The sequence below is a fragment of the Chlorocebus sabaeus genome, chromosome 9 (genome assembly GCF_047675955.1).
Source record: "Chlorocebus sabaeus isolate Y175 chromosome 9, mChlSab1.0.hap1, whole genome shotgun sequence".
Lineage (NCBI taxonomy): Eukaryota > Metazoa > Chordata > Mammalia > Primates > Cercopithecidae > Chlorocebus > Chlorocebus sabaeus.
Genome location: NC_132912.1, coordinates 113,722,891 through 113,741,722, shown reverse-complemented (window position 1 = coordinate 113,741,722; position 18,832 = coordinate 113,722,891). Strand labels below are relative to the sequence as shown.

At 35.7% G+C, this 18,832-nt stretch overlaps 2 protein-coding genes across 6 annotated transcripts in view; one reads left to right on the top strand and one right to left on the bottom strand.

The window, feature by feature from the left end:
- The window catches only part of SHOC2 (SHOC2 leucine rich repeat scaffold protein), a 109,553-nt gene that overhangs the window by 27,908 nt on the left and 62,813 nt on the right, over positions 1-18,832 (bottom strand). The window lies entirely within an intron of this gene.
- Positions 15,022-15,411, top strand: LOC119627972 (large ribosomal subunit protein eL39-like). Its single transcript, XM_038009560.2, has one exon. The coding sequence runs from the start codon at positions 15,082-15,084 to the stop codon at positions 15,235-15,237; it is 156 nt and encodes a 51-aa protein (XP_037865488.1). The 5' UTR covers positions 15,022-15,081; the 3' UTR covers positions 15,238-15,411.

Here is an 18,832-nt window from a genome sequence, read left to right as displayed (position 1 = left end):
CAGTATCTTCTTTCTCCTCTCACACCTATAGTATCTAGGAGGTCTAGCAGTTCACTATGTTGCCAAAGTTGGTTATCTGTGTACTGTTTCCAATCTCCCTTGGAAGGTGTTCAAGTTGATTGTGAACTACATCCAGCTTTCAAATATGAAATCTCATATATGCTTTCGAATAAGCATGTGTTCTGATGTTATATAAATGTATAAATTGACATTTATAAATAAAAATTGCTTCTCAATTTACTAGGACTCTAAAAGGACAGAAAATAAGGTATATTTCTCCGTTTCCATTCTGGTTGAAAGGTCTGTATTGGCAATTTAAATTACCTGCAGTGTTACTGAGTTTTAAAAAACCTTTTCATTTTTATTGGTCTTGTCAAGGCTTTTCTATTATTATTTTTTAAGGCAGAAGTTGGAGATACAGAAAAGTACAAACTATAGAACTCTGAAGAATGGGTATGCAACACATTTTTAAGCCACACATAATAAACACAGGCAACAAAAGAAAAATCAATGTTAGATTTTATCAAAATTAAAAACTTTAGTGCATCAGAGGATACTATGAAGAGTGAAAAGGCAACCTATACAGTGGGAGAAAATATATGCAAATCACATATCTCATAATGGACTGATATCCAGAATATATAAAGAACTACCATAACACAAGACCACCAAAAAAATCCTCAAAAAAGCCGATTTTTAAAAGGGCAATGGACTTCAATAGATATTTCTCTAACGATATACAAGTGGGCAATAAACACATGAAAAGATGCTCAACATCAGTAATCACTAGGGAAATGCAAATCACAACGAGATACCACTTCATACCCATTGGGATGGCTATTATCAAAAAATAGAAAATAACAAGTACTAGCAAGGCTGTGGAGAAACTGGAACCTTTGTGCACTGCTGTTGGGAAATGGTACAGTTGCTGTGAAAAACTACACAGTGGTTCTTCAAAAAATTAAACATAAAATTACCATACAAGTCAGCAATTCAACTTCAAGGTATATATCCAAAAGAACTGAAAACAAGGACACAAACAGGTATTTGTACACCAATGGTCACAGCAGCATTATTCGCAATAGTCAAATGTGGAAACAACCCAAGTGTCTATTAACGAATGAATAACCAAAATGTGGTATATATATATAATGGAGTACTCTACAGACTGTAATACATTTCTGATGGGTGCTAAACATGGATAAACCTGGAAAACATTATATACCAAGTGAAATAAGCCACACAAGAACAATTTTATGATCCCTCTTATATGAGGTACCTGGAATAGTCAAATTCACAGAGACAGAAAGCAGAACGGTGGTTAGTAGGTGCTGAGGAGAGAGGGCAATAAGGACTTATTGTTCAACAGGTACAGAGTTTCAGTCTCAGACGATGAAAACGTTCTGGAGATTAATAATGGTAATCATTGCACAGCAATGTCAATGTGCTTTAATGCCACTGAACTCTACAAGTAAAAATGGCTAAAATGATAAATTACATGTTATGCATATTTTATAATAAAAAAACTTATGGGACATAGCTAAGCCAGTGCTAAGAGGGAAGTTTATAGCACTAAATTTTTACATTACAAAAGAGGTAGGATCTCAAATCAGCAATCTAAGTCCATCTCAAGAAAATAGAAAAAGATAAAAATAAGTTCAAGCAAGCAAAAGGAAGTTAATAAAAATGTTATAAATCAATAAAAATGAAAACAAGGAAGAAAGAGAATAGTTAATGTAAATATAAGATGGTTTTTTGGGGGAAAAAATCAATGCTTATAGCCCTCTGCCATGATTTACAAAGATAAAAAAGGGAGAAGACACATATTTCAAATATTAGCAATGAAAAAAAGGAATACACATCCTACGGTGTTTAAAAAGAGAAAATGGACATACTACAAAAATCTTTGTAATTATAAATCATAAATTCAAAAACTTAGAAGATATAACTTAATTATTCCAAAGCCACAAACTACCAAAACTCAATCAAGATGAAACAGAAAACCTGAATAGTACTATAACCATTAAATAAATATTTTTAACTAAAAAGTTTTTCAAAAAAGAAATTCTAGGCCCAGATGGCTTCACTGCAGACTTTTACCAAATGCTTAGAAATGAATTAACACTGATTTTATGCAATGTCTGCCAAAAAATAGAGGAGGAAACAATTTCAAACTCATTTTATGAGGTATTACCTTGATATTAAAATCAAAGACAGTACAAAAAAGAAAACTATAAATCAATGTCTCTCATGAGATTTCTGTGTCAGGAACTCAGACACAAAAATTCTCAACAAAATATTAGAAAACTGAATTCAACAATATAAAAGGGATTATACATCATGACCAAGTACGATTAGGATTAATTCCTGATATGCAAGGCGGGTTTACTATTTGAAAATCAATCAATGTTATTTACCATATCAACAGTCTAAGGAAGTAAGATCATTTGATGATTCATACAAGGAAAACTTTTAACAAATTCAAAATGCATTCATGTTAAAAACCATCACCAATTTAGAAACAGTGGGGAATTACCTCCATTTAGTAAAAAGCTTCTATAAAAACTTACAGCTGACTTCCAGTTTCCAATCTAACACATAAAAAATTTTGAAGTCATTGCTCCTGTCCTCACAACAAGAAAAAGGCTGAATAAAATGAAGATTATAAACTCTTCTTATATCCTTTTGAGATCTGAGGACAAACCTCTGCCCCCAGAACTGGAGAGAAATGTGATACAGAGTTACCAGGAGTAGAAGCCACAGCTGGGAGCTTGGTAGGAACACTTACTGAACTAATTAATTCGTTCAGACTAAAAATTATTGCTATGTACATTCTCTTTTTTCAGGCCCAATACTGGGCACTGAAGAAACAGACTACAATATACCAAATGCTCATATTCATGAAACTTACAACTCGTAAAAAGACAAGGTGATTTGAGGGAGGCTACAGAGAGTCTCTGCTCCAATTAGGTCTCCTTCATTGCTTGCTTATAAAATTTCACCATTAAAGAGCCACTCTTTTGGATCTTCATGGCCATTCACCTCAAAGTTCTTTATCTTTAAGGTGGTGACCCTTTCACTGACTCATTCATGAAAGAAAAACTTACTGTTCACCTACTGGAGATTCAGCAGTGCAGGAAATGAAACAAGTTTCCATCTACATGAAAGATTCAGCAGTGCAGGAAACAAAGCAAGGTTCCATCCACATGAAACTTACACTGTAGTGTGCATGGAGTGGGGAATCATAAAATAAAGAAATAAAGTGTCAGGATGTGATAACTGCTGTAAACAAGAAGAAAACACACAAGGAAAGGAAGTTGGAACTGTGACTGTGGGGGGAAGATGGGGTGGGAAAAAAAAAGCATGTTTGAACTGAGACACAGGGGGTTGGGAGGGTAAATAGGCAGAAAAGGAGAGGAGGGAAAGAAAGTGAGAAATCTAGGGTCTTAAATATCACCCTAAGGAATCTAGACCATTTTGACCAGATAATAAAGCACAATTTAAAGTTTTTAAGCAAACCATGATAATCAGAGTACTGTTCTAAAAAGTCTGTTTTCTCTAGATTTGAATGGATGGACTGGAGAAAGAGAAATAAAAAATACAGAGCCTAGGTTGACACAACTGCAATTAGCCCACAAGAAATACTGTGAAAGTCTATACTACATCAACAGCAGTGGAAGCAAGTGAAAGAACAACAGGCCTACTATCAAGAGGGACAGAAAAAGTGACAAGACACTTTGGGAGCCCGAGGCGGGCGGATCACAAGGTCAGATCGAGACCATCCTGGCTAAAACGGTTAAACCCGTCTCTACCAAAAATACAAAACATTAGCCGGGCATAGTGGCGGGTGCCTGTAGTCCCAGCTACTCGGGAGGCTGAGGCACGAGAATGGCATGAACCTAGAAGGCAGAGTTTGCAGTGAATCGAGATTGCACCACTGCACTCCAGCCTGGGCGACAGAGCGAGACTCCGTCTCAAACAAACAAAAAAAAGTGACAGGAATGTGGTAGAATAACGCTTTTCAGACAACATATGGTGAAGGTCTGGTTCTTTCTTTTGCTTTTCCCAAGTGGTTGTAGATGAATATTTAAAATACAAACTCACACACTTGGATGTCTCAGCAATGTCAAATTGTTACATAAGATTCTAAATGCGGTCGGGCGCGGTGGCTCACGCCTGTAATCCCAGCACTTTGGGAGGCTGAGGCGGGTGGATCACGAGGTCAGAAGATAGAGACCACGGTGAAACCCCGTCTCTACTAAAAATACAAAAAAAAAAAAAAAATTAGCCGGGTGCGGTAGTGGGCGCCTGTAGTCCCAGCTACTCGGAAGGCTGAGGCAGGAGAATGGCATGAACCTGGGAGGCGGAGCTTGCAGTGAGCTGAGATCGTGCCACTGCACTCCAGCCTGGGTGACAGAGTCAGACTCCGTCTCAAAAAAAAAAGACTCTAAATGCTTACTTTCAGTTTCTGTTCTTAATTTGGGCAAACTAGTAACAAACAGTTGGTGGCCCAGTACTTGTCTAGTGAGTAGGCTACACCTTGACTAGAACTAGAACAACAACAACAAAATTCTCTGATCCTAAGATATTGAGCCTGGGTTGATAGAGAAGATAAGATGCAATTAAGAGAGAGGAATGGAATCCACAAAGAAGAAAAGTTGAGCTGAAGTTATAGTTCGGTCATGATGAATTTGAGATACTAGTGTGACATCTACGTAAAATATTTAGTGGTTAATTGTGGGGGAAAAAACATGAAGAAAATGTTATCATGGTAGAACATTTTTGTCCTAAGAGAAAGTTGGATTTAACATCTGCAAACATTGAGCTCTTCTGGCTAAGGGTAATGGTGGAGTCGTGTTGATAATTTAAAACTGTGGATAAAATATTTAAAGGCATATAGGGATATCAAAGCTAAAACCAGAGGGAATTTAACCCTTAAAAAGAAGGGAACTGTAGTAGGCAGACTTCTAAGATAACCCCCAATGGCCCTGCCTCATGAATAATTGTATACATTATCTAATTACCCCTCCCCTTGAGTGTGGGCTAAACTTAGTGACTTGCTTCTTACCAATAGAATATGGCAAAGGTGATGGGATGTCACATTTGTGATTCAGTTACAAAAGATTGTGACTTCCATCTTGCTAGCACTTTAATGATTTCTTAGCTTACACCCTTTGATAAGGCAAGCTGCCATGTTGCAAAGACCCATGTGAAAAGGAACTAAGAGCAGTCTCCAGCCAACAGTCAGCAAGAAATTGAAGCCCTCTCTCCAGCAACCTGCTAGGAACTAAATCCTAACAAAAACTACATGAGCTGGGATGTGAATCTTTTCCCAGGTGAGCCTTCCCAAGCCCTGGCTAACACTATGACTGAAAAATCTTGTGAGAGACCCTAAATCAGAAGGTCCAGTTAAGTTGTGCCTGATACCCAAACCAAATAAACTATAAGGTAACAAATGATTGTTAAGAGTTATCTTTCAGAGTAATTTGTTATACGACAATAGACAACTAGTACAGCAATCACATGAGATTCACCTTCATAAATGCCTTTTTATAAAGCTTTTGCCACGAAGTTACTAAAAAATCTGCAGGTGAAAAGTAAATCTCAAGTCAAAAGCCAAAGTCCTACTGCCAAGAAGCCAAAGGACAGGGTTCAGGGTTATAAGAGTGACTGGAATTCAAGGTTGGATACTCTGTAAAGAAGGAAATCACAAAGAGCAGAGTCCTAAAATCTGCAAATACACAATCCTCAAATGTTTGCCTGACTCCGAAAATGCATGTGGGAGAGGAGACTGCAAGGAGTCCAAGGGGAGAACCACAGCTAAAAGGCTAAAGAAGCTGAGCAGAGATTTCAACAGTCGCCAAAGTTCTTTAAGAGTTTGGATTTTCAGTCTTGTCAAGTTGTTGGAGAGTAAGAAAACAAAATTCCAAAAGGGCTATAACATAGGAGAGTAAAGACCACATCTCAAAACTAAGGAATTTACCCTAGGTTTAAGGATATAACCAAATAGCATCACCCTTAGAAGACCTAATCTAAGTCTCTATGGTCAAGGTGACTCAACAGCAATTTAACTGCCTAGCAGAACAAAATGTAATACTTTTCAGAGGATAACGGAATCCATAGTAGTTACAGTACTATTTATACTAGCCAACCAAGAATTACTAGACTGTCTTCTATTTACCACCATGGATGCAACTAGAAAATGAAAAAAATGTTTGAGAAAATGGTTTGCAGACTGCAGACAATAGCCATATGAGACTGTGCTCCCTTGTATCAAAGGAAAGCAATAGGAGGTCCTATGATTGCCCCAGGTTACTGCCTGGAGCCAGGTTCCAGGTCACAAAAAAGCAGAGAAGGAATACAAACAAGCGCCAATAGTTATTACTAAGTTAGGGCAAAATATTTTAGTCTAGGAAAGCCAAGATGGTTAGAATTTGTGAGGCAGAATTGGAGACAGAAGAGAGTAGCAAATAGATTTGTGCAATCTGCAAGAAAGACTTATTCAGTCTTTGCCTAAATTCTTATCTGCATTAGGTGCAAACAAACCACCAAAGGCTAGGCAAAGACCTAGCAGCAGCAACCCAAACAATTCCCAACAGTCACACAAGGTTGTGAATAGTTTGAATTCCTACCAGTCACAAAATAGACCTCCTAATATATAGTTTATCAGGGAGTCATCAAAATTTATTACCTTAGCAGTGGGGCTAAATTAGATGTAGACAAAAGGCTACTAAAACTACCATAACAAAGCTTAAAAGCAAGCCAGAAAGGATTAAACTGACTATAGAAAAATTTAACTGTATGCCAGGACGAAATTTAACTGTATGCCAGGACAAAATCCAGCACTATTAAAAGAATACAACAAAATCCAAGACTTAACAATGTGAAAATCTTCTGAAGCTCACATCCAATTAAAAATCACTAAACATGCAGGATGGGTATGGTGGCTCACGCCTACAAACCCAGCACTTTGGGAGGCTGAGGCGGGAGGATCACCTGAGGTTGGGAGTTCAAGACCAGCCTGACAAACATGGAGAAACCCCATCTCTACTAAAAACACAAAATTAACCAGGCATGGTGGTGCATGCCTGTAATATCATCTACTCAGGAGGCAGGAGAATCGCTTGAACCCGGAAGGTGGAGGTTGCGGTGGGCCGAAATCACACCATTGCACTCCAGTGTGGGCAACAAGAGCAAAACTCTGTCTCAAAAAAAAAAAAAAAAAAAAAAAAATTACTAGACATGCAAGATGCAGGAAAATAAGACCCACACCAGGAGAAAAGTCATTCTGTAGCAACAGAAACAAAAATAAAAGATGAAACTATAAGACAAGGACAGTGAAAAAGCTATTGAACGATGAGCTCCATATGTTCAAGGTAAAAGAAAACTTGAATAAAAATGACACCCAATGGAATGTATGGAAGTGAGAAATAAAATACCTGAGATGAAAACTTCATTGTATAGAACAGTAGATTTAGACACTGAAGAAGAAATGATATACAGCAGCAACAAAAAAATAGCTATAAAACTATGTAAAATATACAAGGACACACACAAATACAGTATCAATGACCTAAAATGTAAAGTCTAATATATATTTAATTAGAGACTCAGATAATAGGAAAAAAAAAAAAAAACAAGAAAGGGAAAAGTTACAAGAAATAATGGCCAAAATTTTTCCAATTTTGATGAAAACCATAAACCTACAGATCCAAGAGGCTCATAAACTCCGAGATAAGAATAACAGCAGACTTCTTGTCAAAAACTAGGCAAGCTATAAGAAAATGGAGAGGTGTCTCTAAAATACTGAGGGGGGATAAAAGGAAACTTTCAAACTAGCATTCTATATTAGGAAAAACAGCTTTCAAAAATGAAGGCAGCAAGGTGTGATGGCTCACACTCTTAATCCCAACATTCTGGGAGGCTGAGGTGGGTGGATTGCTTGTGCCCAGGAGTTTGAAGACCACTCTGGGCAATATGGTAAGACCCCGCCTCTACAAAAGATACAAAAACTAGCTGGGTGTGGTGCACACACCTGTAGTCCCAGCTACTCGGGAGGCTGAGGAGGGAGGATCACTAGAGCCCAGGAGGTTGAGGCTGCAGTGAGCCATAATCACACCACTGCACTCAAGCCTGGGTAACAGAGACCCTGTCTCAAAAAAAAAAAAAAAAAAAAAAAAAAAAAGGCAAAATAAAGATTTTAAAATAAAGCTGAACGAATTCATTTTGAGCAGACCTACACTACAATATGTTAATGCACGTTCTTTGGGCAAAAAGAAAATTATTTGAGGCCGCGTGCGGTAGCTCACGCCGATCACCTGAGGGGAGAATTCGAGACCAGCCTGGCTAACGTGGTGAAACCCCGTCTCTACTAATACAAAAATTAGCCGGGTGTGGTAGCATACACCTGTAATTCCAGCTACCCGGGAGGCTGAAGCAGGAGAATCGCTTGAACCCGGGAGGCAGAGGCTGCAAGGAGCCAAGATGGCGCCATCGCACTCCAGCCTTGGCAACAAGAGCAAAACCCCGTCTCACAAAAAAAAAAAAAAAAAAAAAGAAGAAGAAGAAGAAGAAAAAGAAGAGAAGATACAGCAATGAATACTAAAATTAGTGAGCAAAAGATTAGGGAAAAACAAGGTATCTGCATAGTCTAAAAACATCTCCCAAGATAAATTTAAAAGAAAAAAATATTAACTTTAAAGTGGAGAAGCACAGCAGAAATCACATTAACCAACTGGTCAAGGTCAAAATCACCAGTAATGAGACTTATCAATATGAATTGATATAATTCACTGGAAAAGGCATCACAATCACCACTGTGGTATCCCTGACAAAAAAACCAAACTCAAACTAGTCATGAAAAAAAAAAAAATTAAACGAAAAATGAGTGATATGCTATAAAACATCTGAGTGGTACTCTGCAAAAGTATCAATGCCATTAAAGGAAAGCCTTTCAGTCTTTGCTTTCAGATTGTCAAAGATCAGAGGATACCATAGGCACATACATGACTATTAAAAATGTCACATGGGCCGAGCGCGGTGGCTCACGCCTGTAATCCCAGCACTTTGAGAGGCCGAGGTGGGCGGATCTCGAGGTCAGGAGATCGAGACCATCCTGGCTAACACGGTGAAACCCAGTCTCTACTAAAAACACAAAAAATTAGCCGGGTGTGGTCGCGGGCACCTATAGTCCCAGCTACTTGGGAGGCTGAGGCAGGAGAATGGCGTGAACCTGGGAGGCGGAGCTTGCAGTGAGCCGAGATCGCGTCACTGCACTCCAGCCTGGGCGAACAGAAAATGGACGTTAGTGGAAAAACCGGTGAAATTAACTAAAATTTGTAACTTAGTTTACTGTACTGTATCACTGTTAATTTCTTGGTTCTGATCACTATACAATGGTTATATAGGATGTTAATTCATATCAAGAAACTAAGCGAAGGGTATATGGAAACCTTCCAAAATGGTTTTGAAACTTTTCTGTAAGTCTAAAATTTGTTCAAAATAAAAATTGTTGAAAAATTGTTTAAAAACATAATTTAAACCTTAAAGCAAAATAGGATCATGTATTATTATGGGACTTACGATAGTGAAGTAAAATGTATGTCAATAGTTGTACGAAGAATGGAAAGAGGGAAATAAAGGTGTTCGGTTGTGAAGTTCTTAGAATATATGCAAAATAATACAATATTATTTCAATGTAAAATGTGTCAAGTTATGATATGTATTGTAAACACTAGAGGAAACACTAAAAAACATCCCACAAAGATGTGTAACTAATATGCCAAAAGTTTAGATAGATGAAACTTACATTTAAAAAATACTTAATCCATAAGAAAGCATGAGAGGAAGGGAAAAAAAGGAACAAGTGGCTGTCAGGCAGGATAGAAACACAAGACCTAACTATATGCTGTTTACAAAACCCATTTTAAAAAGCTAGAAAAAGGTATACAATGCAAGCACGGTATGACACTGCTGAATGTAAAACATTAACAACCAACTTGACCTTGCTGATATTTTACAATCCTCCAAAAAACAGCAGAATATACAGTCTTTTCTTCAACTGCATTTAGAACACCTATCAAGACAAGCCCTATTTTATAAATCAAAGCAAAAAAAAAAAAAAAAAAAAAAAAAAAATCTGAAAACCTCTCTCACATATTTGGAAACTGAACAATTAACTTCTTCATAATCCATGGATCAGAGAATAACAAGGGATATTTAGAAAATATATTGAATAATGAAAAGACAACCTACCAAAATTTGTGTGCTACTAAAAAAGTACTTTGAGGGAAACTTCTAGCTATGAAATAGTTATATAATGAAAGAATAAAGGCCTGAAATCAATCTAAACCACCAATTTAAGAAAACAAAGAAAATCGTATTAAACCCAAGGAATTAAAAATAAAAACAAGAAAGCATAAAAACAAAAGATTTTTTAAAAGATCAACAAAACTGATACACATCAAGCCAAACTGATAAGGAAAGAGAGCAGTCCCAAATTACCAATTTCAAGATAGAAAAGGGAACATCACTATATATATATATGGAACATTAAAAGCTTAACAAAAATATGAACTTTAAGCCAATAAAATCAACAAACTGCACAAAATAGACAAATGCCCTGACAGATCAAACCACAAATTTTCAATAGAGAACAAATAGAAAACATGAATAACTATGTGTCTATTAAATAAACTGAATTTGAAATTCAAAACTTGTCCGTACACACACAAAAAACCCTACTCCCAGATTGTATGGCTGATAAATTCTACCAAACATTTAAGGAGGAAATAATACTAATTCAGCACAAACCCTTCTAGAATATAAAACAAAAGAGGAAGAAACATGTCTCAACTCATTCTATGATACGAGGACATTATTACCCTGATACCAAACCATGACCAAAATTTTTTAAAAAGAAAGTAAAATTACGGATTAATATCTATGATGAATACAGATTTTAAAATCCTTAACAAAATTTTAGTAAATTAAATCCAGAAATATATAAAAAGGCCCTTTGAAAATGTACCTAGTAGGCAATCAAAGATTGGTAAATGAGTAATTTAGGTTTGTTTCACGATTATAAACTTTCCTTTACTCTTACTTGACTCACATTTAGGATTCTTACATTCTAAAATAACCCTTGTTCTTTATAGGGATATTTTTCAAATATTCAGAGTTTAGCTCTATAAAAATCATAGCAAATCTTAATAAAATACATTTGTAAAACTATGTAATTAAAAAGAGTTGGAAATACTTGTCCCACAAGTTTGAACAGATTTAGAGAGGTCAGAATTTATAACAGAACATTATTTATACTTGTCTTAAAAGCTTAATTATCCCTTTTCATTACAAAGATGACTTCAGGGGCTCTTCTAAGCAAGTGTTTCTGCAACTAAGGGACATGGACAAGTGACAATGTTCCTCTGATTTTGTAACATGCTGTCTTTAGGGTACAATGTCTGTTCCCCTCTCTTTCCCGTATCTCAGCCAAATGGAAAGTAAACTGTCTCCTTTGAACCTATCAAATCCTTCTAAAACAGTTCAAGTGCTATTTTTCTGTGTTCTTTTTTTTTTTCCTCCTGAGACAGGGTCTCTGCCACCCAGGCTGGACTACAGTGGCGAGGTCACAGCTCACTGCAGCTTCAACCTGCCGGCTCACGTGACTCTGACTCTCCCACCTCAACCTCATGCGTAGCTGGGACTGTGGGTGTGTGCCAGCATGCCCAGCTACTTTTTTGTAGAGATGGGGTTTTGCCATGTTACCCAGGCTGGTTTCAAACTCCTGGGCTCAAGTAATTCACCTGCCTTGGCCTCCCAAAGTGCTATTCTGTGTTCTTTTTTTGCCTCCTTTAGCAATAATAACTTCTCTGGGTTTTTCTTGTTTAGTGAAAAGCAAGACAATTTCATAACAGTAATAAGTAAATAGTTCATTTGTAGGTTTCTAATGTTTCATGCTGGTTCCCAGTCGAAAGGAGTTATTTATTAACAACTATGAATTCCCTTTACTGATTTCTCTTTCCTGCTAAAGTAAGTTACTTATTAGCATTTGTACAAACATTCAAATGAGATTATTAAATAATGTTACCTGGACTATATAAGCAATTGTATCACTCCTGGCAGTCCTGAGAGAATTTCAAGAATTTTAGTGATCATAAGTTACAATTTTAGTTAATACTGAAAATATTACTGAAATATTATAATGCTATACTAAAATAAATATACTACTAAAATCTTGAAAATACTAGTTTTTATATACTATAAAGTTATAGTAATAATACCATAATACTATAATACTAAAATATAAAATAAAAATAGGTTAATAGTACTGAGCTTTATTAAATTTCCTTCAAGCCACATTTATTGAAAGCCTACCACTTCACGTCTAAAAAAATTCACAGAAAAATTACATAATAGGAGTTAAACTAAATCTCTAAGGTCAACTTTTTGAAAAAAGTTGCTGACTCTGTTCAATATGCTTTTATATAGAGATATTAAATATATACACATGTATATGTTGGTTATATGTACATCATTTGACTTATGATAAAGTCTAACACCCCCATATCGCAGAATAGTAAGAAACTGATTTTGTTTTCAATAAATGTTACTGAGTCAAATAGGTAATTTTTAAAATGCTGATTCTTAAATGTAAATTTAAGGAGGTGAAAAAGCTCTATGATGAAAACAATGAAAGAAATTCAAAGGCACCAAAAAATGGAAAGACATTCCACACTCATGAATTGAAAGGATTAATAGTATTACATTAACCATACCACCCAAAGTGATCTACAGATTCAATGCAATCTCTATCAAAATGCCAATGATATTCTTAAAAAAAAAAAATGTATATATATCCTAAAGTTCATGTGGAACCACAGACGACTCTAAATAGCCAAAATACTGAGCAAAAAGGACAAAGCTGGAGGGAACACACTGCATGACCTCAAAGTATACACAAAGTTAGAGTAACCAAAATGCACAGTACTGAATAAAAACAGACAATAGACCAAAGGAATAGAGAACCCAGAAATAAATCCACATATTTACAGCCAACTGATATTTGGCAAAGGAGCCAAGAATATACATTGAAGAAAGGACAAACCCTTCAAGAAATGGTGCTGAGAAAGCTGGATATATATATGCAGAAGAATGAAACTAGATCCCTCTCTCTCACCATATACAAAAAATCAACTCAATAAATTGAAGACTTACATGTCAAGAACCAAAAATATAAAACTACTAGAAGAAACATAGGGGAAACACTTCAGGACAATGGTCTGGGCAAAGATTTTATGGGTAAAACCTCCAAAAGTAGGACAAACCCAAGCAAAAATAGACAAATTGAATTATTTCAAACTAAAAACGTCTGCAGAGCAAAGGAAACAAAGACTGAAGAGACAACCTGCAAAATGAAAGAAAATATATGCAAACTACTCATCTGATAATAGATTAATATACAAGAAACTCAACAGCAAAACAATAATCATCATTATGTGATTTAAAAATGGGCAAACAATCTAAACAGACATTTCTGAAGACATACAAATGGCCAAAAGGTATATGAAAAAATGCTCAACATCACTAATCATCAGGGAAATGAAAATCGTAAGTACAATGAGAAGGTATCTCAACCCTATTGGAATGGCTATCATCAAAAAGACAAAAACAACAACAACAACAACAACAACAAAAACAGATACTGGTGAGAATGCAGAAAAAGAACTCTTATACACTGTTGGTGGGTGTACCATAAACTGGTACAGCCACTATGGAAAACAGTATGAAGGTTACTCAACAAACTAAACAAAAACCTACCATATGACCAAATAATCCGACTACTGGGTATATATCCAAAGGAAAGGAAATCAGTATATCAAACAGATATCTTCACTCTCTTATTTATTACAACAGTATTCACAATAGTCAAGATATGGAATCAACCTCTAACAACAGATGAAGAAAGAAAATGTGGTATATATACACAATGAAATGCTATTCAGCCAAAAAAAGAATAAAATTCTGTCATTCACAGCAACATGAATGAGCCTGAAGGAGATTATGTTAAGTTAAATGAGCCAGGCACAGAAATATAAATACTGTATGTTCTCTCATGCTAAAAAAGTTGATCTCAAAGTAGTGAGTAGAATAGTGGTTACTAGAGGCTGAGAAGGGTGGCGGGCATTGGGGAGCAGCGGGATGGGGAGAGGTTGGTTAATGGACACAAAACTACAGCTAGATAGGAGGAATTCTATCTGTTTTAATTCTGCTATTCTGTAACACTGTCGGGTGACTTCAGCAAACAATTTATTGTATATTTTCAAATAGTTAGTAAGGAGGATTTTGAATGTGTCCAATGAAAAGAAATGATAAATGTTTGAAGGATGGATGTGCTAATTACCATGACTTGATCATCACACATTGTATACATGTACGGAAACATCACATTGTAAACCATAAATAAGTACAATTATTATTTCTCATACATATGAATGCTGTGAGAATTGCTCTGTAAATGAAGATGATCTGGGTTCTCAAAAAGCATATACTTTAATATATCAGATAATTTTCCTAAGCAAAAAGGTTGACAACTAGACCCACATGAAATTGTATACTACATAAATATGTAGCATTTTATTGAACCTACAATGTAGGTAGAACACATTTTTAAAAATACTCCAACTTCTGTTTTTATAAAGAATAATAAATAAGGGAAACTTTAAAGAAAGAGAAGAAATTCTAAACACACAATTCAGAGAGAAAAGAAATCACAGGAATATTAGCAAAATACAAAATGAAGTTTATATCTGGTTTCAATGAGCAACAATTTCCTTCCCAAAAAAACAAAATCCTTTAAAACTTCACTGTCTACAGTTGCCTGAATAAATAGATTCATTATTCAAACTGACTATCTGGTGGCCCCTGCTCTAACCCACTCATAAACAGAGAATATACAAAAGCACATCTTTAACAGGAAACTCAAAGGAACCAATCAGTTGGGAAAGGACGTTTAAAAAAGTGGTTATTGCCCTCTTTTCCTTTCTCTGCCATCGTGGTGTGTTCTTGCCTCCGCTTCTCGCCATGTCTTCTCACAAGACTTTCAGGATTAAGCGATTGCTGGCCAAGAAACAAAAACAAAATCGTCCCATTCCCCAGTGGATTCGGATGAAAACTGGAAATAAAATAAGGTACAACTCCAAAAGGAGACACTGGAGAAGAACCAAGCTGGGTCTATAAGGAATTGCACATGAGATGGCACATATATTTGTGCTGTCTGAAGGTCACGATCACATTACCATATCAAACTGAAAATGTCACCACTCTCTGAAGAGTTCGACGTATTTTCCTCTCTGAATCTATTATGAATGTGTTGGTTGGCTGGGTTCAGTAATAAATATGTGAGGCCTTTCATTTCGGAAAAAAAAATAAATAAATAAAAAATAAATAAATAAATAAAAAAGTGGTTATTTCCTATTTTCCCTCTGAAAACATGGGTTCTTGACTGTCTTTGTGTAGAGTGAAGAGTCTTTTTCAAGATTAGAAATGGAGAAGGAAGGAATGGATCACTGATCTATAAAAGAAAGCAATGACTAAGGTTTCAATTTATCTACTTAACCCAGAAAGAGGGGACGTTTACTTTATTTGTCCATGCCTTAACATACAAAACAAGAAAAGTATGTGAACATTACGAAATGAAAAGTTTTCTTAACTACTTTCTGATATATTATCTCTGGCTCTAAACAGTCTGTTCCAGTATCTTTTTACTGTTTTCTGCCAATTTTTACCCATGTGAATATGTACCAATGGTATCAAATCGCATTACATTAATGCTTAAAAGGATAAATGTTCTAATTTTAATATTTTTTTCCTATTAAGGCGACAGCATAGCCCAACTTTGTGTAGTGGTTAAATTCCAATTATATTATTTAAACTAAATGGTAGGCTCTATTTCGAAAACTCCTAATTAAAAAAAATTTATTTTTATTTTTTAGAGATAGGGTCTAGCTCTGTTGCACAGGCTGAAGTGCGGTGGCGCGATCATCACTGACTGCCCCTCCAATTCCTGGGCTCAAGGATCCTCCTGCCTCAGCCTTCCCAGTAGTTGGGATTTGAGGCATGAGTCACAGTGCCCAGCTGAAAACTTCTATTCCTCAAATATACAGCTGAATACAAACTAGATGGCATGATTTAAAGTGATATATTTATTCAAACAATGAAGAAGAATAAGCATCTAATATAAATATAATATATATTTATAAATAATGTAGCCCTAATAGGCATAAATGAAAGTTTAACAAAACTATAATTAGCATATATTTTGAATTTAAAATTCCCTGTTATGGGTTTCTGCAGTAAGTCAAATAAATTATATTAAAGGTGTTTAACACTTTAAAAAATGTCAAATTTCCATATTATTTGATCATTGGGCACAGGTCTTATTTTATAAACATTCTCCAAGGAGCTCAGAACTTCTTTTAAATTAAAAACCCATTAAAGCAAGATCTACATCACAGAAAATAACTATTTCTGTCTTTCTGTTATAATAAAAGATAGCTCTCAAGAATTAAAAACAAATATATAGTGATCAGGAAACTGCAAATCAGAACTACAATGAGATAGGAATTCACACCATAGAATGGTTATAGTAAGAAAAGACAGATAACAACAAGGATACTGAGAATGTAGAGAAATTGGAATCCTCAGACACTACTGGTAGGAATGTAAAATGTTGCAGTCCCTTTGGAAAACAGTCTAGTAGTCCCTCAAAAGGTTAAACAGAGTTACCATGTGACTCAACAATTCTACTAGGTATATACTCAAGAGAAGTGAAAACAAATGTCCACACAAAAACTTGTACACAAATACAGTAACTATACTCATAACAGTCAGAAAGCACAAATAACCCAAATGTCTGACAACTGATAAATGGATAAATAAAATGTGGTACGCTCATACAATGAACTATTATTCAGCAATAAAAAGGAATGAAGTACTGATACATGCTATAACCTTGATGAGACTTGAAAATATTATGCAAATTAAAATAAACCTGTCATAAGAGACCACATATTATACGATTCTATTTATAGGAAACATCCAGAGAAAACACTAATCTATAGAGACAGTAGATTAGTGTTTGCCTAGGGTTAATGAGTTAGCAGAAATCAGGAGTGATTGCTTAAGGGTTCAGAGTTTCTTTTGGAGGTACTGAAAATGTTCTAACATTATCTCTGATGGTTACATAAATCTGAATATTCTAAATATCACTGAATTGTTTATTTTTAATGTGTAAATTGTACGGTATGTGAATTATATTCTAATTAAACTGTTAAACCCAATCCTCCCCCCAAATCTTGTGCAATGGCTTTCAACTGCAGTTGCACATAAAATAACACAGGATACACTTTAAAAGTACAGACCCTGGAGCTACCAGAGAATCAAAATCTATGGGGGTGGTACCCACTTTTCTAGATTGTGGGGACAGTATAGTGGAAACAACCAAGACTTACATTTCAAATTCTGACTCTGCCAACCTAGAAGCATGATCGTCGGTAAATTACCTAATTTTCCTATTGTCAGTTCCTTCTTCAGTACAATGGGGAAAATACCTATTTCATTGGGTTACCGTAAGGATATAAGATAGTATATTTAACGTATACACGGACAGAACAATGTATAGTATTATGATTCATGTGCTCAAACAACAGTCATTCTTATTATTATGATGTTATTTTTACTAACATTTATTTTCTTATTCCCTATAAAGAAACAGATGACGCAGACTTCTGCATGTTTGCCCCAGATCCATGCATCTAAGTTAAACTTTATAAATCATAATTCCTTATGAGAAACATTAAATTATACTTTTAAAAGCAGTTTACTTTCTGATGCCCTGCTTAGAATGAAACAAGTAACACTTACGATATTACCATTTTTACAGAAGTCCAGCAATTACAAAAACACAAACTTTAGTAATGTCATTAATGATGGGAAGGAGCCCATTAACAAATTCAATGGCTGTTTTTTTGGTTTTTTTTGTTTTTTTTTTGTTTTTTTTTTTGAGACGGAGTCTTGCTCTGTCGCCCGGGCTGGAGTGCAGTGACCGGATCTCGGCTCACTGCAAGCTCCGCCTCCCGGGTTCATGCCATTCTCCTGCCTCAGCCTCCCGAGTAGCTGGGACTACAGGCGCCCGCCACCTCGCCCGGCTAGTTTTTTGTATTTTTTAGTAGAGACGGGGTTTCACCGTGTTAGCCAGGATGGTCTCGATCTCCTGACCTCGTGATCCACCTGTCTCGGCCTCCCAAAGTGCTGGGATTACAGGCTTGAGCCACCGCGCCCGGCCAAATGGCTGTTTTTAAAATTACAATTTAGGAATAAAGGTCAAAAGACTAGGTAGCCACAAATACAAGCCATATAATTACTTAAAATATGCCAATTTTAAAAGATACATTCACTTTTTAATAAAAATGCTATCTATATGCTCAAGAACATATATGTATGTTAATTCCTAGGTAATTTGATAGCATTTCTATGGAAAAAGTCCTTAGAGATTTGTGAATTAAAGTCAGACTTTTACTACTGAGTGTAACACTTACACAAAACAATAAGAACAAAGACAGGAAATAACTTTTATATTTCTATGTAGAAATTCAGCATTTATTTCTCCAATTGCCTGTAATTCCATTCCATAATGAGCCATAACACGCAGGTCAAATTTTGACTAAATATGACACTAAAACCAGTCCTTCAACAACCACATTTCTATCTGAAGACATGGAATGGAGCATTTTCACTCAGAAATTCCTGGGAATATTTTAATATCTCATGAGTA